The following is a 25836-nucleotide window of genomic DNA, read 5'->3' as shown; positions in this document are numbered from 1 at the left end:
TACTACTCGAGTTGAAATCACTAACATTCAGTGAGGTTATTCAAATTATTTGAAATAATTGCAGTACTAAATTTTATATTTTCTAATATCAAAAATGGAAATTAACTATACTGCCAATCAGTTAACAGTATGAGTTTTTCCTTTCTACATCGCTGATGTTTGTGTGTGTGTGTGTCATAGTCATAGAGAGATACAGCGTTGACACAGGCCCTTCGGCCCACTGAGTCTGTGCTGACCAACAACAACCCATTTATACTAATCCTACATTAATCCCATATTCACTGCAGCATCCCCACCATTCTCCTACCACCTACCTGCACTAGGGGCAACTTACAATGGCCAATTTACCTATCAACCTGCAAGTCTTTGTCTGTGGGAGGAAACCAGAACATCCGGCGGAAGCCCACGCGGTCACAGGGAGAACTTGCAAACTCCGCACAGGCAGTACCCAGAACCGAACCCGGGTCGCTGGAGCTATGAGGCTGTGGTGCTAACCACTGTGCCGCCCTACTGCATGTGTGAGAGAGTGTGTGAGATACATGTTTTGAACAAATACCTGCTTCAGTTAAAAGGGAGCATATTCTAGGGATCCTATAAATATCTTTTAGTCTGATTTTATGCATGAATTTCTTGTTTCAATTCCAGCAAACCTATGAGGTTAACTGAAGTGTTGGCTACTTGTCCTGTAACTAATTTTCAGAAAAATTATGCTCATTCTTGACTGCACACACAAGACTAGGAACATGACCTGCAGAGTATCACTGTAATAATTTGTGGCAGCACAGCTCTTTTTTAAAAAAAAAGTAAAAGCACTAGACAATTAGTTCAGTGTAGTACTGAGGGAAGGCTGCATTTGCTGAGATGTCATCTTTCAAGATAAGATGAAGAACTAAGTCTACCTGCTCAGGTAGAAATAAAAGATCTCATACCGCTATTAGAAAAAGAGCAGCGATTTCTTGCAATGTCCAGGCCAATATTTATCCTTCAACCAATACCATCAGAACAGATTAACTGATCATTTAACTCATGGCTGTTTATGCGGCCTGACTATGTGCAAATTAGCTGTTGGATTTTCCTACGTTGCAACAGCAATTACACTTCAAAACAATTCAGTTAAGTGCTTTGGTACATTCTGAGGATGTGAAAGGTGCTGTATAAATGTAAATCCCTTTCTTTTCCTTGTTTTCTTTGTTATACAGGCAGCCTATTAAAAGAGAACAGTACATTATTTTAAGGACATGAATGATCTTATTTGTGTTAAACATTAGTGAAGGTTGCAAGAATTTTGTGGAGGAACAAACTCTGGTGGTAATTCAATAATGCTGACACTTTTGCAGCATGAAGCATATGGAAAATTCTGACTTTAGTAGTTTATCCAATGGATTTCATTCAAGCTAGTAACAAGAGCTCTGATATGTGTTGGTATGGTGTACCATTGATAAATCAAAAGCTGCAGCTCTGCTTTGATATAGTGATGTTCTTGGAAGCCAAAGAAAAGTACCTTTGCCTTAAGAGATGCATTATATTTGAAGCCTGCTTTTAAAATATTGGCATGCTGCTATGCATCAGAACTTAATTTTAATAATGAAGGTCAATGCTGCTCAGCAGATAACTTTCCATGGAATAGATTTATCAATGTGGAATTCAAAAGTGAGGAAGTGATGCTTTATTTCTACAGAACCTTGGTCAGACCCCATCTGAAGTACTGCTTATAGTTCAGCGCATCATAGCTCAAGAGAGATATATTGGCCTTGGAGGGGGTACACCGCAGATTTGCCAGGATGGTGCCTAGGCTTATGTGGTGAAATAAATTGCATTTGTATTTGAGTTTAGAACGTTAGAGTGCTCCAATCGAGATCTTTTATAAGTAATTTTATAAAGTGCAGAAGATCTATTTCCGCTGGTGCTGGAATCCAGAACCAGAGGACATAAAGATTTAGAGCTAGGCCATTTAGGAGTGAAAATCAGTCATCACATTTTTTACACATACTGTAGTGGAAATCCGCAGCTTTTATCCTCAAAATGCTGTAGATGCTGGGTAGGTAGATTTTTATTAAGTAAAGGTATCACGGGATATGGACCAAAGGTGATAGAGTTCAGATACAGATCAGCCGTGTACAGGGCTTTATGACTTAATTGTGTTGATATAGCTAGTTATCATTCCTAACATTCATTCACTTTATTTGATCAAGAACTCATCAATACAATTGATGAAAGGAAGAATATATATTTATATAGCACCTTTCACAACCTCAGGTAATCTCAAGTGTTTCACTGTTGTAAGGTAGGGAAATGTGATGGCCAATTTGCACCCAACAAGGTTCCACAAACAGCAACAAGCCAAATGACTATTAAACTGACTGTATTGTTGATTAACTGATAATGTTGTCCAGGAAACCTCCCCTGCTTTTCTTCAAATAGTGTCATGGGACTTTTATGTCACCTGATAGGGTCTTGGTTTCATATCTCATCTGAAAGATGGTACTTGTGACACTGCAGCATTCCCACAGTTGTGCACTGGGGTGTCAGCTGAAATTCTTTGCTCAATTCTTGAAGTGAGGCTTGAACTCATGACCTTCTGATTCATAGGTAAGCGTGTTACCACTGAGCTAAGTATTACGACCAGGTGAGAAAGGTCTCTCGGGGTCCCTTTTAGTCTTCACCTGGTCTTATTGTAACAGGGTTTAATTTTTAAACACAGTGTGTTTTGAGCTCCCCCTTGGTGAATACTTGTTCACTACTTTCCAATTATAAGGCAAAGAAATGAGCACAAACAGGTTTCCTTAGGTTTAAAGAAGAAAAGTGAAATTTATTAAAACTTAAACCTAAACTCTAATTCGGTTAACGCCTACGGATATGTGTCGCGCCCCACACTAGTGTGCATACGCGATACGCACATGCAAATAGAGACAGAAAAGAGCAGAATAAAAATAGTCAAGAGCTTTGAGGCAATATCAGAAGAGTTTCTTGTTGCTGTGCTTCGAGCTCACTGTAGTCCTTTTGTAGGTAGTCTTGCTTTTCAGTGGGGCTGAGTATTCTTCTTAAACCTTGTAAACCTTGGTAGACGACTTTTCTCTCTTGGGGCTTGTGTGTCTTCAATGGGTCCAGTTCCGTGAGAGAAAGATGGGAGCAGACAGGAGAGAGATCTTTTCAGTCCAGGAGCAAACAGCTTTGAGTTCAAATTCTCTGTGGCAAGTTCAAATTCAAAAAAACTCCAACAGCCAGTTAGTCATGTGACTAAACTGGTCCAACCATGTCTGTTGTGTATTCGGCCATCTTAACAGTTGACCTGGAATGCTAGCCTCTCCACCTTCAACGTCTGGTAATCAAAAGTCCCTTGTGGATTAAATTGGAGCAGGGAATGGTCCTGTTGTCCTTTCCAAGCACTGTCTCTTACTATACAAATGTCTTTCCAGTCAGGGGCTTGGCAACCCCTTGTACTAGGCCGCCTTTTCATCCCAACCACAATTTTAAAATTTAATGTCCATGTGGCAAAATATCTGTGCCCCATTCTTGGCAAGTGGGGGCCTGCATGACACAAGGCTGACACCCATTGATGCGTGAATGCCTTTTTTACGTTTCACTCACATGTTTTTAAAAGAAAAAAGTGTGGTCACTATTTTAGAGGTGAAACTGGAAAATACACTAAATTTAGGAGCCAAATGAAAATAATGTTACATCTAAATCTGTGTTGGACCAAGTTGTGCAATGATCATGTCAGATATTTTGTTTGGTTATGAAGCAACATGATTCATAATTTTTGCCTATCTTCACCTGCAGTATTCTCTTGCCTGCAGCTTAAGTCTTTTCTTGCATGATCAAACTACCATACTGTTTTTAGGTGTTTCACACTATCTTCTGTATTCAGATGCAGTTTACTTGAATTTGTGATAGGATTATTCTATTTGATTCCAATAGTTTCTTTATTCCTCAAGTAGCAAAGTTAGCTACCATAACTTAGCAGTGCAGAGACATTTTGGGTTTACCCATGTTACTGTTGGTGATCTCGCTTTCCTTTTTAAAAAAAAAACTACCAGTGTTTCAGTACATCCTATTCTAATTGCTGATTAAAGCCATCTCTGTGATTTCTTTTTGTGATATTGTTGATACAATTCTTTGCAAAATTGGTTGAGTGTTATAATTATTCAAAATGTAAAATTAGAAATGGCCCTTCACTTCAGTATGGAAAACATAATGCCATTACCTTCAAATTCCCCTCCGAGTCACACGCCATCCCAATTGGGATATCTATCACTGTTCCTTTGTAGACAGTGGGTCAAAATCCTAGGACTCCGTTCCCAACAGCAGTATGAGAGTGCCTTCGCTATACGGACTGTAACAGTTCAAAAAGAAGGGGCTATCTTCTGATGGGCAACTAAGGATGGCAATAAATACTGGCCTTCCCAGCAACACCACATCCTGAGAATGAATTGCTTAAAAATGTTTTCACCTTCTAAACTACAATGAAAGTATACTGATAAACCAAAAGAATTTTGTTCGGTATTTCATTATTAGTCATTGATTCAGGATTTTTTTTTAATGACTGGTGGTTTTTATGTACTCTTTTGCCATTGTGCAAGTAATGTAGTGATCTATAAGCTTGAAAATGACTGTGTAAATATTCAGATTAATTGATGCATGTTCTGCAGTGATGAAAAGAGATTGTATTTCTTCATTAGAGTAGCAGCTTTTAGACTATTTGATAACCATTATCCTTTTAAATGTTGTGATATGGTACTGGGACTTCAGTTGTCAATGAAGAAGAACTTTATTTCCTAGGTAAAACTATTTTATGCTCAAAATTGGTATTGACACTTAAGCCCAATAATTGGCTTTAGTTGCTGATGAATTCCAAGAAGCCTGACCTTACAGGAAATAGAACCTTAAATTTCAAATTGAAAAGTGCATTTGTATAGAATGTGGAATTGATTTCCTGATCTATTTTAATATGATTGAGATACCAAAAAAATCTCTCAAGGGAATGTATTACTGCACTTGGAATTCAGAGTTCACGTTTTAATTAACTTATGCATACTACTTAGATTACTAAAAATAAAACTAAATGTCATTTTGCAAATAGATATTGAATTTAAATTAAACAATGGATTTTACTCTGGATGGAAAAACAGTATGGTGGGGGTTGCTATATCATAGAGTTGTATTAAATTCCATTATTTTCTACACCATTTAGCATGCAGCCCATTTTTGTTAGCGTCCTTTTGGCACCAGCTTTCTGTAAATCATTCCTCACCTGACAGCACAAGCATATGACTTGGACACTGTTCTCTGCCAGTAGTTGTTCTGTGCCAGCCACAAGGGAATACGTTGGACATTTCTTTCTTTCCTCCTTTTACTTTATACTTTTTTTTTTCCCTGATGAAATGCCATGCTATTCTTTGGAATTTTCTCCAAAAGCCTCAGCTCAGATTGGGAACTCTCAATGTTGGGTAATAGTGAGTTGGAATGGCTTAATACAGTACATTTAAAAAATGCATTGTACTGCCGGTTAATTATTTCTTTCTTTTGGGCCTCCTTATCTCGAGAGACAATGGATACGCGCCTGGAGGTGGTCAGTGGTTTGTGAAGCAGCGCCTGGAGTGGCTATAAAGGCCAATTCTGGAGTGACAGGCTCTTCCGCCGGTTAATTATAAATCTAGGTAAATAGGAGTAAGCCTGACTTCCATTTCTCTGGAGGATGTGAACTGAAAAATTTTTTCTATGCATGCTGAAAAGGTATTTGGCCCAAAGTGTTTTTTTTTCCAATTAAACCTTGTCTATAAAGTGACAACTGACACTTCTAATAATTACACCAAGATAATGGCCATGGCTTTTGATCATCCACTCTCGGTAGGGCTATAAGTTCTTCCAACTTGGATACAGTAATATTAGTTTAGGTATCTTCAGGTTAAATTCACTTGGGCCCTCCTCTAACTGTAGTAAGCAAATGTGCTGTGCAGACAGATGAGACAATTTTTATTGCTCGGCTTTGTTTTTAAAATTCTTATAGTTTAGTTCTATCATCACAAAGCGTTTTAACTGACATTATGACTTTTGTGGAGTCATAAATGCTAATCCCTTCCCCAATGTTACAGTAATGTAATGTGGGTTTCTCATATTAACTCCTTCAGATAGTAAGTATAGGTTCCACTATCCAAACCTTGAATGGGAATGGATAGTTGGGAAGTGGACCTGAGATCCAGAGCACTTTAATGACAGTTCTAGGCGCAATGAAGGAAGAAAGAACTTGTATTTATATATTGTCTTTTTATCATCTCATGATGTCCAAAGGACTTTACAGCTAGTGAAATACTTTTTAAAGTGTGATTATAGTTGTAGCAAATGTGGAAACTAATTTGCACACAGCAAGATCCCACAAACAGCAATAAATTAATTATCAGATAAAGTGTTTATGTGATGTTGGTTAAAGGATAAATACTGGCCTTTGTGTTCTTTTAAAAAGTCCATGCAATGGGAAATTTACCTGAAATAGAGAATTCATTATTTTGTTTGTTTCAAAGTCTTTTGCAATGATTTTACAGACACAGGAGACATGCCCTTTCACTTCAACTCAGTAAACCTGCTGCTTTTGATGAAGCCTTGGTATGCTGTTGGTTCAAAGTAAAACAATCAACAAAGTGTGATCTTGCTGGAAGCCATAAGTTAGCACTGGATTTTTTTTGTATTCGTTCGGGTGATGTGGGCGTCGCTGATTATGCCAGCATTTATTACCCATCCCGAATTGCCCTTGAGAAGGTTGTGGTGAGCTTCCTTTTTGAACCACTGCAGTCCTTGGGGTGTAGATACACAACAGTGCTGTTAGGAAGGGAGTTCCAGGATTTAGACCCAGCGACAGTGAAGGAACGGTGATATAGTTCCAAGTCAGCATGGTGTGTGGCTTGGAGGGGAACTTGCAAGTGGTGTTATAAAAACAGGAATTGCTGAAAATACTCAGCAGGTCAGACAGCATCTGTGGAGAGAGAAGCAGTTAATGTTTCAGGTCTGTGATCTTTCATCAGAACTGGCAAAGATTAGAAAAGAATTAGGTTTTAAGCAAGTAGAGGGGGGAGGGGGATGTGGTGGGTGTGGTGGCGGTGGTTTGGTGGGCAAGAGAAAAAAGGGAAGGTGTGTGATAGGCTAGAGGGTAGGAGAGATTAAGTAACAAAGATGTCATGAGGCAAAGGTAAAGAGAGTGTTAATGTTAGTGATGAAAGACAAACTATTAGTCCAGAGAGAATGTTAATGGCAGAGTAATGAACAGCTCTGTCCAAAAGCTTATGATTAAAAAAATAAACTAAAATTTTAAAAGAAGAAAAATATTTTTAAAGGTCTGTCATGTTCTGAAATAGTTGAACTCAATAGTGAGTCCACAAGGCTGTAAAGCTTGATTACACTTCCTCACACCCTGTTTCCTGTAAGCACTCCATCCCATTCTCCCAGTTACTCCGTCTCCGACTCTTTTGATGAACCAAGGATTCCCCCCCCACTGTGGTTGACAGAACCCTCAACCGTGTCTGACCCATTTCCCACGCTTCTGCTCTCACCCCTTCACCTCCCTCCCAGAACCATGACAGAGCTCCCTCACTTTCCATCCCACCAGCCTTCACATCCAAAGGATCATCCTCCACCATTTCCACCACCTCCAGTGTGATGCCACCACCAGTCACCTCTTTTCTTTCCCTCTCCTGTCAGCATCCGAAGGGATCATTCCCTCTGCGACATCCTGGTGCACTCCTCCATCACCCCGACACCTCGTCCCCTTCCCACGGCACCTTCCCATGCAATCGCAGGAGGTATAATGCCTGCCCTTTTATCTTCTCTCTCCTCACCATTCAAGGCCCCAAACAATCCTTCCAGGTGAAGCAGCAATTTACTTGTACTTCCTTCAATTTAGTATACTGTATTCGCTGCTCACAATGCGGTCTCCTCTACATTGGGAAGACGAAATGTAGATTGGGTGACCGCTTTGCGGAATACCTCCGCTCAGTCCTAACGCATGACCCCGAGCTTCTGGTTGTTTGCCATTTCAACACACACCCTGCTCTCATACCTCAATTTCTGTCCTTGGCCTGCTGCAGTGTTCCAGTGAACATCACCGCAAGCTCGAGGAGCAGCACCTCATCTTTTGATTAGGCACTCTAAAGCCTGTGGACTCAACATTGAGTTCAACAATTTCAGAGCATAACTGGCCTTTTTTATATATTTTTTTTCAACCATGCACCTGTTTTTCATGTGCTTTTGGACAGAGTTGTTCATTACTCTGCCATTAACGCTCTCTCTGGACAAGCACTTTGTCTTTTACCGCTAGCATTAACACTGTCTTTGCCTTTGTCCCATGGCATCTTTGTTATTTAATCTCTCCTGCCCTATCACACACCTTCCTTTTTGTTCTCTTCACCACCAAACCACGCCCCCCCCCCCTGCCTTCACTTGCCTAAAGCCTAATTATTTTCTAACTTTTGCCTGTTCCAATGAAAGGCCACGGCCATGAAACGTTAACTATGCTTCTCTCTCCACAGATGCTGCCTGACCTGCTGAGTATTTCCAGCACTTCCTGTTTTTATTTCACGATTACGATTTTAAACGGAGAGAGGAGGTAAATGGGCAGGTATTACACCTCCTGCGATTGCAGGGGAAGGTGCTGTGGGAAGGGGATGAGGTGGTGGGGGTAATGGAGGAGTGGGCTAGGGTGTCACCAGCCTCCATATCCAAAGGATCATCCTCCGCCATTACCACCGCCTCCAGCATGATGCCACTACCAAACGCATCTTCCCCTCCCTTCCCCTGTCAGCATTACAAAGGGATCGTTCCCTTCGTGACACCCTGGTCCACTCCTAGGTTTTTTTTTGTTCTACAGTTGGGAGAGGGAAATCAGGCTGAGGAGATGTTAAAGTGGCTTTCACTGCAATCTGTTTTGCAGCCCCTACTGTTCATAGTCCGCAGAAAGAACCCAGATTCATGAAGACAATACAGTTTGCTTAGACTCACGGATAATCTTATACTTACAGAATTTGGGTTGAGTTTGCTGAGATGGGATCTACACATGATGCTAGGCTGAGACAAAATTTGCAAGTGGGCAGACCTTTGAACAATGACAGACAAGAAAAGAGCTCCTGGTTCATGCAACCTAGCTCAAGCATCTACAGTGCCTTATGTATCATAATATATACACTCCCTACCCGACCTAAAATGCCAAGTAATCTAGTGGGAGAGGCAACACACAGATTAAAAACCCAGGCCAATTAGTGGACACAATATGTTAGGGAAGACCAGGGGGTCACAATAATATGCAATGCCAGAAGGAGGTTAGATGTCAGGAGGTGGTTCTTTTCCCAGAGAATTGTGAACCTTGATCAAATCGCCCCCAAGTCTACACTTCTGTGTAGAGCTGTCTCTTTGAGCCTATCATGGTAATTAAAATGCCTCAAATTGGGAGTTAATCTTGTGGCCCTCTGCACTCTTTTCAAAGCTTCAATATCACCTACCATGTGAAAAGGTCAAAACTGGACACACTATTCTTACTGAGGTCCAACCAAGGTCTTGTACAAAGATAAATAGTATGCTTTGTCTGAGAGTGAATTGTCCTGTAAATGCACACCATCACCCTACTTACTGTAGTAATCGTTTAGGTACTGGGTATCACGCAGAAGTAAGTATGGGAGCCATACCTACTTGATAAATGATGCTGAACTAGTTGGATGTAAGTAGAAAGAGATCTCTGTTTGATTGCAGACTGATAACTTGGCAAGACTAATCCCACAGTAGCACCGAACTTCATGATGTTCTTCTAGTGTTAGTTCTCTATCGTAATCCTGATCTGTATAGATCATCCACCTCATGATAGAGGTTAGACCCCACCAAGAAAAAGAAAAATAGATAGAGAAAATGTACACTGGATGGGAGGAGATGTGGTTTAAAAGAAAAGTTCCCATCAGTATGCTAATGGCGATATCCCCTCAGCAATGAGTTGGTCATCAGCCTGCCTATTTCAGTCATTCTGTGGAAATATGTAGACAAAACATCTACCTAATCCCATTTGCCAACACAATCACAGAATAATACAGTGCAGAAGAGGCCCTTCGGCCCATAGAGTCTGCACCGATGCATCAAAACTTTGTTAGAACCAACACTAGGGTTTGACAATTTGAATCTTTTAGTTGGTGTAGTTAGTAGCCTTGTGCCAACATGTAGTCAGTTAGTTTGGGTACCAATTCTAGGAAGTGCATACCTATGAAGTTGAGGAAAGCTGTGATTAAGATCACTTCTTGCGTGGCAATAGAACATTTTGGACTCTGGATCATCCCAATGCTTTTCTTCTAAAATTCTGCTCAGAAAGATGCATGATGAGAGTAATTTTTTTTTTCATGCATTCATGGGATGTGGGTGATGCTGGCCAGGCCAGCATTTATTGCCCATCCCTAATTGCCCTAGAGAAGGAGGTGGTGAGCTGCCTTCTTGAACCGCTGCAGTCCATTTGGGGTAGGTATACCCACAGTGCTGTTAGGAAGGGAGTTCCAGGATATTGACCCAGCGACAGTGAAGGAACGGCGATATAGTTCCAAGTCAGGGTGGTGTGTGACTTGGAGGGGAACTTGCAGGTGGTGGTGTTCCCATGTATTTGCTGCCCTTGTCCTTCTAGTTGGCAGAGTTCGCAGGTTTGGAAGGTGCTGTCTGAGGAGCCTTGGTGCATTGCTGCAGTGCATCTTGTAGATGGTACACACTGCTGCCACTGTGCGTCGGTGGTAGAGGGAGTGAATGTTTGTAGATGGGGTGCCAATCAAGCAGGCTGCTTTGTCCTGGATAGTGTCGAGCTTCTTGAGTGTTGTTGGAGCTGCACCCATCCAGGCAAGTGGAGAGTATTCCATCACACTCCTGTCTTGTAGATGGTGGACTGGCTTTGGGGAGTCAGGAGGTGAGTTACTCGTCTCTGACCTGTTCTTGTAGCCACGGTATTTATATGGCTACTCCAGTTCAGTTTCTGGTCAATGGTAGCCCCTAGGATGTTGATGGTGGGGGATTCAGCGATGGTAATGCTGTTGAATGTCAAGGGGAGATGGTTAGATTCTCTCATTGGAGATGGTCGTTGCCTGGCACTTGTGTGGCACGAATGTTACTTGCCACTTATCAGCCCAAGCCTGGATATTGTCCAGGTCTTGCTGCATTTCGACACGGACTGCTTCAGTCTCTCGGGAGTCACGAATGGTGCTGAACATTGTGCAATCATCAGCGAACATCCCCACCTCTGACTTTATGATTGAAGGAAGGTCATTGATGAAGCAGCTGAAGATGGTTGGGCCGAGGACACTACCCTGAGGAACACCTGCAGTGATGTTCTGGAGCTCAGATGATTGACCTTCAACAACCACAACCATCTTCCTTTGCGCGAGGTATGACTCCAGCCAGCGGAGGGTTTTCCCCCTGATTCCCATTGACCTCAGTTTTTCTAGGACTCCTTGATGCCATACTCGGTCAAATGCTGCCTTGATGTCAAGGGCAGTCACTCTCACCTCACCTCTTGAGCTCAGCTCTTTTGTCCATGTTTGAACCAAGGCTGTAATGAGATCAGGAGCTGAGTGGCCCTGGCGGAACCCAAACTGAGCGTCACTGAGCAGGTTATTGCTAAGCAAGTGCCGCTCGATGGCACTGTTGATGACACCTTCCATCACTTTACTGATGATTGAGAGGCTGATGGGGCAGTAATTGGCCGGGTTGGACTTGTCCTGCTTTTTGTGTAAAGGACATACCTGGGCAATTTTCCACATTGCCGGGTAGATGCCAGTGTTGTAGCTGTACTGGAACAGCTTGGCTAGGGGTGCGGCAAGTTCTGGAGCACAGGTCTTCAGTACTATTGCCAGAATATTGTCAGAGCCCATAGCTTTTGCAGTTTCCAGTGCCTTCTGTCGTTCCTTGATATCACGCGGAGTGAATCGAATTGGCTGAAGTCTGGCATCTGTGATGCTGGGGACTTCAGGAGGAGGCCGAGATGAATCATCAACTCGGCACTTCTGGCTGAAGATTGTTGCAAATGCTTCAGCCTTATCTTTCGCACTGATGTGCTGGGCTCCCCCATCATTGAGGATGGGGATATTTGTGGAGCCACCTCCTCTAGTTAGTTGTTTAATTGTCCACCACCATTCATGGCTGGATGCGGCAGGACTGCAGAGCTTAGATCTGATCCGTTGGTTATGGGATCGCTTAGCTCTGTCTATCGCATGCTGCTTACGCAGTTTGGCACGCAGATAGTCTTGTATTGTAGCTTCACCAGGTTGATACCTCATTTTGAGGTCTGCCTAGTGCTGCTCCTGGCATGCCCTCCTGCACTCTTCATTGAACCAGGGTTGGCCCCTTGGTTTGATGGTAATGGTAGAGTGGGGGATTTGCCGGGCCATGAGGTTGCAGATTGTGGTTGAGTACAATTCTGCTGCTGCTGATGGCCCACAGCGCCTCATGGATGCCCAGTTTTGCATTGCAAGATCTGTTCGAAATCTATCCTATTTAGCATGGTGATAGTGCCACACAACACGACGGACGGTATCCTCAATGTGAAGGCGGGACTTCGTCTCCACAAGGACTGTGCGGTGGTCACTCCTACCAATACAACACTCCTACCAATAATGTCACCTAAGGTTTTTGGAAAATACTATAGGTCAGATAAATATTAAGCATTATAAAGCCTTTGTGTGATACATATCCAGATTGTCATTTCTTTTAGCACTGGGCATATTTTGAATGTTCAGCAATTGACTTATTACTGTGACCTTTTCTCAGTTATATGAATTGCTTTCATCTATGGAATAAACATTTTTGAATCCAATCATTGAAGAGAATGGAGTGGTCAGTATTGCTAAACACAGTGGAAAGGTCGAAGACAGATCATGAGCTACAATCACAATTGCTCATGATAACGTTTGTGACTTAAATCAAATTTGTTGACCAGCTGCTGAAACAATATAACTTACCCCTTTTTGAAGCAGTTTGCATAACCCTATGATGCCCTTATTGCCATGCATCGAGGCCACTGGTGCAGGAGTTCCCTCAGACCTTGCTGATGTGTTATGAGTGGAAGGGCTAGAAGGTCCATTTGCATCGTAAAATAACATAAGAAAAAGAAGCAGGAGTAGACCATTTGGCCCCTTGAGTCTGCTCCACAATGCTATACGATCATGGCTTATCTTCTACCACAACTCCACTTTCCTGCTCGTTCCCCATATTCCTTGATTCCCTGAGAGATCAAAAATCTGTCTACCTCAGCCTTAAATATACTCAACAATGGAGCATCCACAACTCTCTGGGGTTCAACATGATGCAGCCGTCCGACTAGATTTCCAGGATAAGGGATAATAGTGGGTGTTTCTAGGGATGCGTTGTTTCATTTTCAGCTATGTGCAAAAAGAATGGGTGCCATGACTAGCAGCATTGTACGTGTCTCCATATGAAGTCAGAGATTTTTGGTTAGGGTAAGGTGAGGCAAATGTTATCCAGGAAATGAACAGAAAGTGTTGGAAATTGTCAGCAGGTCTGGCAGCATCTCTGTTGAGAGAAATGAGTTAACGTTTCAGGGCTGTGACCCTTCATCTGAAACATTAATTCTGTTTCTCTCTACACAGATGCTGCCAGACCTGCTGAGTATTTCTGGCACTTTGTGTTCTCATTTTCAAAGTTCCAGCATCCACAGTATTTTGTTCTTATTTAAGTGTTATCCATATTCATCCTGTTAACACTTCTTCAAAATCTGAAGCAAGGAGGAGAAGCTCCAACAACACTAGAGCTTAACACCATCCAGGATAAAGCAGTCCACGTGATTTGCTCTCCATCCATCACCTTAAGCATTCACTCCCTTCACTATCAGCACACCCATGGTTGCAGTGTCTACCATCCACAAAGATGCACTACAGCAACTCGCCAAGGCTGCTTCGCCAGCACCTTCCAAACCTGTAACCTCTACTGACTGGATGAACAAGGACAGTAGGCGCATGGGAACACCACCTCCAGCAACACCAAGCCCCCCTCCAAGTCACACACCTTTCTGACTTGGAAATATATTACCGTTCCTTCATCATCGCAGTCAAAATCCTGGAACTCCTGACCTGACAGCACCTGCATCATGTGGACTGCAGCTGTTCAAGAAGGCAGCTCACCACCACCCACTCGAGGGCACTTCGGGATGGGCAATAAATGCTGGCTTTGCCAGCGATGTTATATCCTTTGAAAGAATACGAGAAAGCTAAGATTAGGCAGGTGAGGTCACTTGAGGAGAAGCTTGTTTTGATTGAATACGTACTTGTATGTGAAAAATTGTATGGGTGTTCATTCAGAATTAATCACTGAATCATCTGAGAATGCTGCCTGGCTCAGCAAATACCCTTGCAAAAGAAGTATCCATGTTTGGAAATACAGCCTCTGATTTCTCCTTGATACAAGAATCACGGTGATAAAACAATTTCAATGTATTTAAAAATGGCTTGAACGTTTTCATTATGTTCCAACAGTCAATGTAATTTTTCAGCCCGCTGAACTTATACTTCTGAATCAAAAGGAAATGTCACCATAATTGCCTGTGAAATTAAATGAAACCCTAGTTTAAGTCAACTTCCTCTGGGATCAAATATTTTAAATTCAATGTGATGGTTGTTGTAGGTATTTATTTACAACATTAATGTCTCCACTGGGTTTGGTTTCCATCGAAGAAAAAAGTATGCATTGTCGCTGTTGAATTTTTGTAACAATTAGAGCAGTTTGATGCATGTGTTCCTACAATCCCATGGCTTTAAACTGTCCTTAAAACGAGGATGGAATAAGATTTTGATCTGTCTTGAGAAATTGCATAATAGATAGCATTCATTTTCTTACTTTGTCTCCATCCTCATGGTAATTGTTACAAATTTTGGATGTGCGCTAGATATTGGCTCTGCGTTTGTATCTCTCGAGCAAGTGCTTCCCGCCTCTCATCAGTTTACATTTTCTACCTAATATCTAGTCTCATGATAACATGGCCCTGAGTGGTATAACAGTGCAATATTATGAATTGGATAATATAATATTGGTCATGCCACCACATGTGCTTCTCCAATCTTCCTAAAAGATGAACTGATCAACACTTCAAAGAAAGAAAAGAAAAACTTGCACTTATATAGCGCTTTTCACCAAACGTCTCAAAGTGCTTTACGGCCTATGAGGTACTTTTGAAGTACAGTCACTGTTGTAATCTAGAAAACATGGCTGCCAATTTGTGCTTAACAAACAACATGTGATAATGACCAAATAATTTTTTTGTTGGTTGATAGATAAATAATGGTCAGGACACTGGGTATAACTCCCTTGATCATCTTCGAATTTGTGCCATGGGACTTTTTACATTTCACCCAAGCAGACAGATGTGGCTTCAGTTTAATGTCTCATCCACACCTCCAACAGTATACCTTCAGTACTACGCTGGAGTGTCAGCTTTGATTTTTGTGCTCAAGTCCTGGAGAGGGACTTAAACCCGGAACCTTGTGGTTCAGAGGCGAGAGCGCTACCCACTGAGCCAAGGCTGACAAAGCCATCTGCAGAATGGTGAATTGGTTTACTTTGCAAGCGGTAATGTCAAAAAAAAAGTTGATGATAGGACCATGTTGTTGCAGAAATGTACGGCCCAGATTTTGTTGTGGTAATGGTGGCGAAACTGTCAGCATTCGACATCATTGCTCCACTGAAACTGATAACAACTTTGAAAGTTTGGACATCCGCAAAATATTGCGGAAATCTGGAGATTTCTGTTAGTCAGGTCAGTCGGTTGCACTGTAGAGGTGCTGCTATCTCCCTTGCAATCATGAGTTGACGAAAACATCTATTCTAACACTGTTAGTCTTGCGATAAAAACCCTGGATAAAGTTGCACCTTGTTTGAGGTATAACTGGGTTACGAACAAATGAATGAGTAGCAGGAGTCGGCCCCTCGAGCCCCCCCGCCCCCCCCCCCCCTCCGGCATTCAACATTCTGGCTGATCTGATTGTAACCTCAACTTCACCTTCCTGCCTACCCCCAATAACCTTTCACTCCCTTGCTTATCAAGTATCTATCTACCTCTGCCTTAAAAATATTCAAAAACTCTGCTTCCATGGCCTTTTGAGGAAGAGAGTTCCAAAGACACGCAACCCTCATATCAAAAATTTCTTATCTCTGTCTTAAATGGGTGACCCCTTATTTTTAAGTAGTGACCCCTAGTTCTAGATCCTCCCACAAGGGGAAACATCCTTTCCACATCCATCCTATCAAGTCCCCTCAGAACCTTATATGTTTTAATCAAGTCACCTCTAGCTCTTCTAAACTCCAGCGGATACAAGCCTAGTCTGTTCAACCTTTCCTCATAAGACAACCCGCATATTAGTCTATGTCATGCGGGCCCCCACCTGCCATGAATGAGGCATATTAATTTTGTCACATGGACATTAAGTTTCAAATTGTTGCTGGGAAGAAAAGAAGCCTGATACAAGGGGTTGCCAAGCCCCTGGCTGGAAGGACATTTTTGCATATTGACGGACACTGCTTGGAACAAAGGACCATTCCCTGACCCACCCAATACACAAAGCCAAAAGTGGTTAAACCAGTTATGTGACTACCCTGCTGGCCAACTTGGAGTTTTAAACTGTAGAGACAGTGTTTGAACTGGCAGAAAGCTCTTTGCTGCTGGACTGAAGCAGACCTCCTCTCCTGCCTGCTCTCCTCTCTTTCTCACAAAACTCCAAAAATCCATTGAAGACACATGAACCCCAAGAGAGAAAAGTCTCCTACAGTGAACAAGGTTTAAGAAGAATACTGGGCCCCAACAAAAAGCAAGATCTACCTACAAGTAAGGACTGTACAGTGAGCTCGAAGACCTGTAACAAAAACTCTTCAAATATTGCCTCAAGCCTTTCCACTTTATTTCTTCTGCCTCTATCTGCATGTGTGTATCGCGTATGCATGCTAGCATGGGCACGTCGTGTATCCTTTGGAGTCAACCGAATTAGAGTTTAAGTTTTAATAAAATTCAATCTTTCTTCTTTAAACCTAAGAAAACCTGTGCATGTTTGTGCTTGTTTCTTTACCATATAATTGGAAAGCGGTAAACAAAGATTCAGTCAGGGGGAGCTAAAAACATTGTGTTTAAAAATAAAACCCAGTTACAGTAAGACCAGGTGAAGGCTCAAAGGGACCCCTAGACCTCTTTCTCACCTGTTAGTAACAGTCTAGTAAACATTTTCTGAACTGTTTCCAACGCATTTACACCTTCCTTAAATAAGGAGACCAATACTGTACACAGCACTCCAGATGTGGTCTCACCAATGCACTGTATAACTCCCTACTTTTGTATTCAATTCCTCTCGCAATAAATGATAACATCTTTTAGCTTTCCTAATTACTTGCTGTACCTGCACACTACCCTTTTGCAATTCATGCACTAGGATCCCTCTGTGTCTCAGAGCTCTGCAATCTCTCCCCATTTAGTTAGTATGCTTCCTTTTTATTCATCCTGCCAAAATGGACAATTTCCCACTTTCCCACATTATACTCCATTTGCTAGATCTTTGCTCACTCACTTTATCTATATCCCTTTGTAGCCTTCTCATGTCCCCTTCACAACTTACTTTCCTACCTATCTATGTGTTATAAGCAAATTTAGCAACCATACCTTCGATCCCTTCATCCAAGTCATTTATATAAATTGTTAAAAGTTGAGGCCCCAGCACTGATCCCTGCGCACCACTTGTTACATTTTGCCAGCCAGAACATGACCCTTTTATGCCTATTCTCTTTTTCCTGTTAGCTAGCCAATCTTCTATCCATGCCAAAATGTTACCCCCTATACCATGAGCTTTTATTTTCTGCAATAACCTTTTTAATGGCATGCTAATTTCATAATTACTGCTAAACACCCTTACTGGCCCTAAAAAGCTAATTTTTATGTTGGTGGAATGTCACATTTCTCCACAATGATTCCACGTTTTTAAAAGGATTTTTCATTTTTTCTTTTTTTTTTGAAGTCTATCTGAATTTTAGCTTCTACCTTGATTCAATCATACATTTATTTTTCTATTTGAACATTTAAACCAAAAGTGAAGGATTTTAAGTAATTTTAACTTCCTGGTTTGCTGTATGTGCTTGCTTCAATTTGGTTGGCTACCTGCTTCCTGACATCACTGCTGCTGCACACGAAGACGTCCCCTTGATTTGGCAGCAGATTTAAACTGACGTGGGAAAGGGGAAATTCCTGCCACAGAGATCGCTAGATCTTTATGGGCAGCTTTCTTTGAGGTTAGCAGCAAGTGTCCATGCTTCACCAATGACTAAAATCCAGGCCATATTTTCTATCTGTACTGTTGGCTTTCTGTATTGAAGAGCTATTATTGAAAACTATAGTCTACCATAATTCTAGTTGCAGGTATTTGACAGTCTGCAGAGCTTTGTAAGTAAAGTAGTTGTGCTCATCCACAGTGCTATTTCCATTAATTTAGTATTCACTACAAATTAGCATTCAGGCAGCAATTGAAAATCTATTTTTGCAAACTAGTTGATTCAATTATCAGTAAGGCTAACTGATCATTACCCGTCTCTATATTTACATACATTTTCTAAGTATTTACTGATTGTCCAAGAACCAATCACAAAACATTTAACTCAATATTTGTAGAGAAATCTTAGAAATTTACAAGTAAGTGCTGTCAAATCTGGGGCGTGCTCTTGCATGTCCTTTTCACCTCCTTCCACCTCCTTCAACCCCAAAAATCAACTTGTGATCCTATCTCCAGTTCTGCCAAACTCCAGAACCATATCCCAATGCTACCAAAGCTCATGACCACCCTAATGCTGCTAGCCCTGACCTCCAGCCCTTGCCCAAGGATTGTTTAACATTAGGGGTGGGATTTTCTGCGTACTCCTGCTATATAAAAAATAGTGAATTTGTTTTAAAAGAAAATTCGGGTAGAAGTCATTTCTGCCGGTTGTGCATCTTTGGAACGCTTCATTGGAGTTTCTTTGTGTTCTTTTAGCTTACCGTGATCTTTCCACCCTGCCCCTGTGGCCTTAAGTGAGCCAGTAGCATAGCAGCTGCGGGTTTCTGAGGTTTCTACTGCTAATACACCGAAGTAACTTAAACTGGGATTTGAGGCTTCCCAGCTGCCAAGAGCAACTGTTTGAGGCAGCAGTGAGTTTTTCTTGATTTAGAAGAGTCTGAAAACTTTGAGACACAAATTTCTGCAGTATTTTTGTTTTTGCTATTCTGCCTACATACACCTAGGCTTGCTTTTCACAGGGTCAGATCACCGCATGCACTTCTCCGATCTTCCTAAAAGATGATGGGTTCATGCTTTAGTGAGGATTTTCAGACCGCGATCCCCTACCCACCATCGGGGCGTTTCAGGAGCAGGTATGCGTATACTGTTCTATTTCATTATGGAGAACAAGGAGATCACAATGGAGCAGAGGACACCTAGTGCAAGAACCATCATAGCGCACGCAATTTCTGGTCATCTCCTCTGTGGAAAAATCTACCTTTTGATACCAGAACCTTTACCACCAGCTTCTCCTTTTCAAATAAAGGTCAACAGAAATGTAAATTTATTTAGTGCCTTTAACATAATAAAATATCCTAGGGTGCTTCACAGGAGTATTATAAAACCAAATTTGACATCAAGCCACATAAGGGCAGATAAGCCAAAAGATTGATCAAAGAGGTAGGTTTTAAGGAAAATGTATTATTAATATTAATCATTATTAAAGGGACATATACTCAAATCACCACCCATCCCACCACTTCTTAGCCTTTTCCCTTATATGAACATTATCACCCAAGTGAAGACATCAGCACACTCTTTGCCTTACATTCTAACCTTCATCAATAACAAACTGCTATGTCGGTGCACATTCTGTTCTATGACCATGAATTCCAAAGTACACGCAATCAGTCTACTCTTTCTTTCCCCGGCTGCCTACATCGGCTTTTTTTAACCCATTTTCATACTTCCAGGTACCACCTGTGGGCCAGGATCATGGGAAATGATTGGTTGCTCAATTGGCCTCACCTCATGGTAGGTTGTTTCTGGCAGGGAGTCATTGGTGGCTGCCCGCCCCACCGACTTCCCCTGGACAAGGATCACCCGAGATCCAGCAAGGAATATGAAAAGCCTGGATTTTGGCTGCAGTCTAGATTTGTTGTAATGTGTTGAGTATATCATATTAAACATAGCTGATTTCTTTTTGTGTCTCAGGTGCTTTCAAAATGGTTAAACAGAGAACTGCCCATTTTACATTCCTGGAACAGCCCATAAATATTTTGTCTCTTATCTCATTAACTCAAAACTGAAAAAACACAAATGACAGCTGAAGCTATTATTTAAAATTACTAATTAGTTTTTTATTCAGTTTTCTCACTGCTGATTCACACACATCTCGAGAGGTGAAGTCATGTCATTACCTTGAATACTGTGTTTTTTTTTTCAGAAATCAAACCTGGTATTCTGCTTTGGATTCTGATATTCAGATGTATGTACCTCATTCTCATGCTTTCATTGACCTGAATAAAGACTTCACTGCAGGTAAGTTTGCTGAAAGCTACAGATAAACAAAACAAAAATAATGTAAGAGTTGTAATGGCACAGCATTTCATGGGAAAAAGATTTAATGGTGTAGAATTGAATAAAATTGTTTAATGATGCAGATGAAACATTTGAAATGTAAATACATTCCTCTAATACATTAGGCTCTTTACAATAAAAATTTATGTAATGTTGGCAGTGTACCTGTAACTCTTTGTAGAAATCTCTACAAATAGTGTTCTGATTCTTTTCAGCTGATATAAACACTCGTCTTCAACAATAACCCATTTCATCTCTCCCTTCTGATCATCCCACCGCACCCCCCCCCCCTTCCCCCCACCAAGGGGTGGAACAAAGGAATTGGAGCTGAGCATCTTTGCTCAAAATAGTTTCGTACTTGCATAGAATCCCTCACTCAGAAACAAAGATGCCTGGACAGACCTACAAACGCCCATCCAGTGCTCAAATAAGCTATTTTCCCCAGAACAAAAGTATTATCTTATTTATTTTATGGGTGGAGTGATCTCCTAGATTTTGTAATCCACCAAGGCTTTTATTCTCTTCCTTGACCAAGTAGGGAGCAATCTACAACAAAAACACATGCATCACATTCCCTGGCACTTGTCCTGCACTTCAAGTGGAACTAGAGGCTGTTGGACAGGGAGTGACAATCAGGGAGTCTGGCCATTTCACCTCTAATTTGGATCAGTTGGATGGGAGGATTCCAAGTTAGGTTGTGTTGAGGAGGTGGGGTTTCTATTGGAATCGAGCAGGATGGAGATGTCAAATTGGACATAGTGGTTGGATTGGGTTGGCAGGTTCAAGGGTCAGTTGAGATAGAGGTTGAATATGCCAGAACCTTAGCATGTTGGCAGATGTTTTTGTTTTATTTGTTACGAGTGCTTCCATTTTGTTTTGTTAAATTTTGACAATTTGTGTTTTAAAATTGAAAATGAGTCCATGAGTGTTTTTTTTACAAGGGTCACTGAGGTCTGGATTGTAAACAGGTACTGGAAGGCACCCATTTTCAATTAATTACCCAGCAGGGTTGTTTTTGACTTGGGGAAAGATGTGTACAAAGAAGGGACAAGATTTATAGGGGTTAGGAGGCTTGACTCTAATGACATTGTTTTTTGCTTTGGACAGCGAGTTGGGATATGGACAATGGTTTGAAAAGACATTAGGAGAAAACCTGCCAAGGGAGCAAACCCCACCTCAATCTTTTATAGCTCTTTGAAAAAGCCTGCCAGTTTTCCATCTTTTGAAAAGCTGAGAAGCAAGTCTAAGAAACTGCCTGAAACCCATGTTGCTGCATTTTTTTTCCGGGAAACCCTGCCCAAACTGATCTTTAATGTCGCCTGACAGGAACTGTTTTAGGAAGATCCCAGTGACAGCCGTCTATGCATATTTGTGACACCAAACACAAAAGGGGCATCTGACATCTTTTCATATATCATTTTTTCTTCAAGAATTAGCAAGTATTTTTGGCCAACCGTTTTTTTTTGTGCTAGAGCTCCAAAGAGAAAATCTATTTTTTTTCGGTTAACCGATTTGTGTGTGTGAGGGGCGAAGGTAAAAAGGGAACTTTTATATTTCGATCTGTGTTTTCATGCTTTACTTCATTACTGGTTAAGACTTGTTTTATAATAAACGGATAATTTTATTGTTTGTTAAAGAAACCTGGTGGGTGTGTTTTTATTCTGGGATAAAATAGAGTCGATGATTGACCATATCGGTAAGTGGGAAAAAATTGAAGTATATATTATGAACTGTGGAGAAGTGGTACTAGAATGAAGAGTGCACACCTCCCGCCTTGATCGTAACATATTAATAAGGCAACGTACTTTTAAAAAAAAATTGGTACAAATAGAAATTGCATTCAAAGTTAGCATGGACCAATTAGCATGTTGCCCATTCACCGTTGTATTAGTATTACAAGCATACAGAGATATGGTTGCACAGCCACAAATCAGTGCTGAACACTAATAATGTTGCCAAGGTATGATGTCCTTTTTAATATGTAAAATATATTTCCTGAACAGTTGCTATTGACAGTCGAGCACTCAAGTGGAGTAAGTTGATATTGCACTTAATGATCAGTCACTGCTTCTTGTTAACATTTTATTTTACAATAGGGGTTCTACAGTACAGGTCTCAGTATCCCTAGTTTAGGGAAGGAAAAGGCAACAAAGTTCTTGAGCGTTAAACAGTAATTCTCACTAAGTGAATGTTGAGTCAGGACAAGTTTGGCTCCCTTACAGTTGTCAAGAAAACACTATGTCAAATGAGAAATATGAATTCATCGGTTGGAAACTTACATTAGACTTTTAATAGAGAAAATACTACAGTTAACTTTTTTTTTAAAAAACTGGCAGCCAAGATGGCCACCGCAATTTGCACATTCCAAGGCCCAACTGGAGCCAGAAGTCTGAGACGTCTTGGACCCAGAACAATGGCTTGCTCTGAGTAATTGAATTACCTAGGATTGCTTCATTAGCACGGCAGTCGAGGCAATTCTCACACATTGACTTTGAAAGAGCAAACCCCTCCAAGTGTAAATATTGGCAACCTGGGGCCTGTGGAACCAATTCTGAACCTTGTATCTCATTCGAAGGTTCCGGAGAATGCCCTAAGGCAGTCAACTGACTGTCTGTCCATCTCTGAAAAAACTGGAAGTTTTGTTATCACAAGAGGCCAGCAGTAACTGAGACTGCAGCAGCAGAAAAGGCTGTGTGCCTCCCTTATTTCTCCCTCCCTCCCTCCAGAAAACATCTAGCTTGAAAACCCTCTGCAACTGTGGACCCTCCAAACCTACAAACTGCGACAGTGAATGACTAGGGCGAAGAGAGCCACCTACAATTCTGCCTCCAAGAAAACCCTGAGCAAAGCAAAGTGCACTTTTACCAGCCGAAGACTTCAAGAATGCAACATCAGCCTGTACACCACTGTATCATCCAACCTCAGACTGTGTATTTAACTTGTATTTATTCTGGACTTGAATCCAACCAAAAAAACTACTTTCTACTTTGTAATCTATTTGTGTGTGTGTGATCCTCGTGTGAATTTGTACATGAATGTGTGATGTATTTTTTGTTTTTAGATCGGTTTAGCTTGTTGAATATAATAAACTTAGCACTTTCTTGTTTAAACAAAGAACAGTACAGCACAGGAACAGACCATTTAGCCCTCCAAGCCTGCGCCGATCTTGATGCCTCCCTAAACGAAAACATTCTGCACTTCTGGGGACCGTATCCCTCTATTCCCATCCTATTCATGTATTTGTCAAGATGCCTCTTAAACGTCGCTGTTGTACCTGCTTCCACCATCTCCTCCGGCAGCAAGTTCCAGGCACTCACCACCCTCTGTGTAAAGAACTTGTCTCGCACATCCCCTCTAAACTTTGCCCCTCGCACCTTAAACCTATGCCCCCTAGTAACTGACTCTTCCACCGTAGGAAAAAGCTTCTGACTATCCACTCTGTCCATGCCGCTCATAACTTTGTAAACCTCTATTATGTCGCCCCTCAGCCTCCGTCGTTCCAGTGAAAACAGTCCGAGTTTATCCAACCTGTCCTCATAGCTAATGCCCTCCAGACCAGGCAACATCCTGGTAAACCTCTTCTGTACCCTCTCCAAGGCCTCCACGTCCTTCTGGTAGCGTGGCGACCAGAATTGCACACAATATTCTAAGTGTGGCCTCACTAAAGTTCTGTACAGCTGCAGCATGACTTGCCAATTTTTACACTCTATGCCCCGACCGATGAAGGCAAGCATGCCGTATGCCTTCTTGACTACCTTATCCACCTGCGTTGCCACTTTCAGTGACCTGTGGACTTGTACGCCTAGATCTCTCTGCCTGTCAATACTCCTAAGGGTTCTGCCATTTACTGTATACCTCCCACCTGCATTAGACCTTCCAAAATGCATTACTTCACATTTGTCCAGATTAAACACCATCTGCCATTTCTCCGCCCAAGTCTACAGCCGATCTATATCCTGATGTATCCTCTGACAATCCTCATCACTATCCGCAACTCCACCAACCTTTGTGTCGTCCGCAAACTTACTAATCAGACCAGCTACATTTTCCTCCAAATCATTTATATATACGACAAAGAGCAAAGGTCCCAGCACTGATCCCTGCGGAACACAACTAGTCACATCCGCCCATTCAGAAAAGCACCCTTCCACTGCTACCCTCTGTCTTCTATGACTGAGCCAGTTCTGTATCCATCTTGCCAGCTCACCTCTGATCCCGTGTGACTTCACCTTTTGTGCCAGTCTGCCATGAGGGACCTTGTCAAAGGCTTTACTGAAGTCCATATAGATAATATCTACTGCCCTTCATCAATCATCTTTGTCATGTCCTCAAAAATCTGAATCAAATTAGTGAGACACAACCTCCCCTTCACAAACCCATGCTGCCTCTCGCTAATAAGTTTGTTTGTTTCCAAATGGGAGTAAATCCTGTCCCGAAGAATCCTCTCCAATAATTTCCCTACCACTGACGTAAGGCTCACCGGCCTATAATTTCCTGGATTATCCTTGCTATCCTTCTTAAACAAAGGAACAACATTGGCTATTCTCCAGTCCTCTGGGACCTCACCTGTAGCCAATGAGGATGCAAAGATTTCTGTCAAGGCCCCAGCAATTTCTTCCCTTGCCTCCCTCAGTATTCTGGGGTAGATCCCATCAGGACTTGGGGACTTATCTACTTTAATGCTTTGCAAGACACCCAACACCACCTCCTTTTTGATAATGAGATGACTGAGACTATCTACACTCCCTTCCCTAGACTCATCATCCACCAAGTCCTTCTCTTTGGTGAATACTGATGCAAAGTACTCATTTAGTACCTTGCCCATTTCCTCTGGCTCCACACATAGATTCCCTCCTCTGTCCTTGAGTGGGCCAACCCTTTCCATAGTTACCCTCTTGCTCTTTATATACATATAAAAAGCCTTGGGATTTTCCTTAATCCTGTTTGCCAATGACTTTTCATGACCCCTTTTAGCCTTCCTGACTCCTTGCTTAAGTTAAACAGAAGAAAACCTGTCCAATTGGTTCTTTCACTGAGGTGGTAAGCACAGCCACTGTTTAAAAAGGGAATAAAGTCAAATAAGAGGAAGGGCAAGAGGCGACTGACCCCCTCTTCACCTTGGCCATAACACAGATAACTGGCATCTCTTGAGTAGAATCATACAATTGTTACAGCACTGAAGGAGGCCATTCAGCCTGTTGTGTCTGTGCCGTCTCTCTGCAATAGCAACTCATCTAGTCTCACT

The 25836-nt window shown here is 41.7% G+C and overlaps 1 protein-coding gene across 1 annotated transcript in view; it reads left to right on the top strand.

The window, feature by feature from the left end:
• Positions 1-25836, top strand: part of itfg1 (integrin alpha FG-GAP repeat containing 1) — a 296337-nt gene that overhangs the window by 59233 nt on the left and 211268 nt on the right. The window contains exon 6 of the mRNA XM_068049376.1: positions 20458-20552. Within this exon, the coding sequence (XP_067905477.1) occupies positions 20458-20552 (95 nt within the window). The remainder of the gene's footprint in view (positions 1-20457; positions 20553-25836) is intronic.

This window comes from Heterodontus francisci, chromosome 17 (genome assembly GCF_036365525.1).
Source record: "Heterodontus francisci isolate sHetFra1 chromosome 17, sHetFra1.hap1, whole genome shotgun sequence".
In the NCBI taxonomy this organism is placed as follows: Eukaryota; Metazoa; Chordata; class Chondrichthyes; order Heterodontiformes; family Heterodontidae; genus Heterodontus; species Heterodontus francisci.
This window is presented reverse-complemented; position numbering and strand designations above follow the sequence as displayed.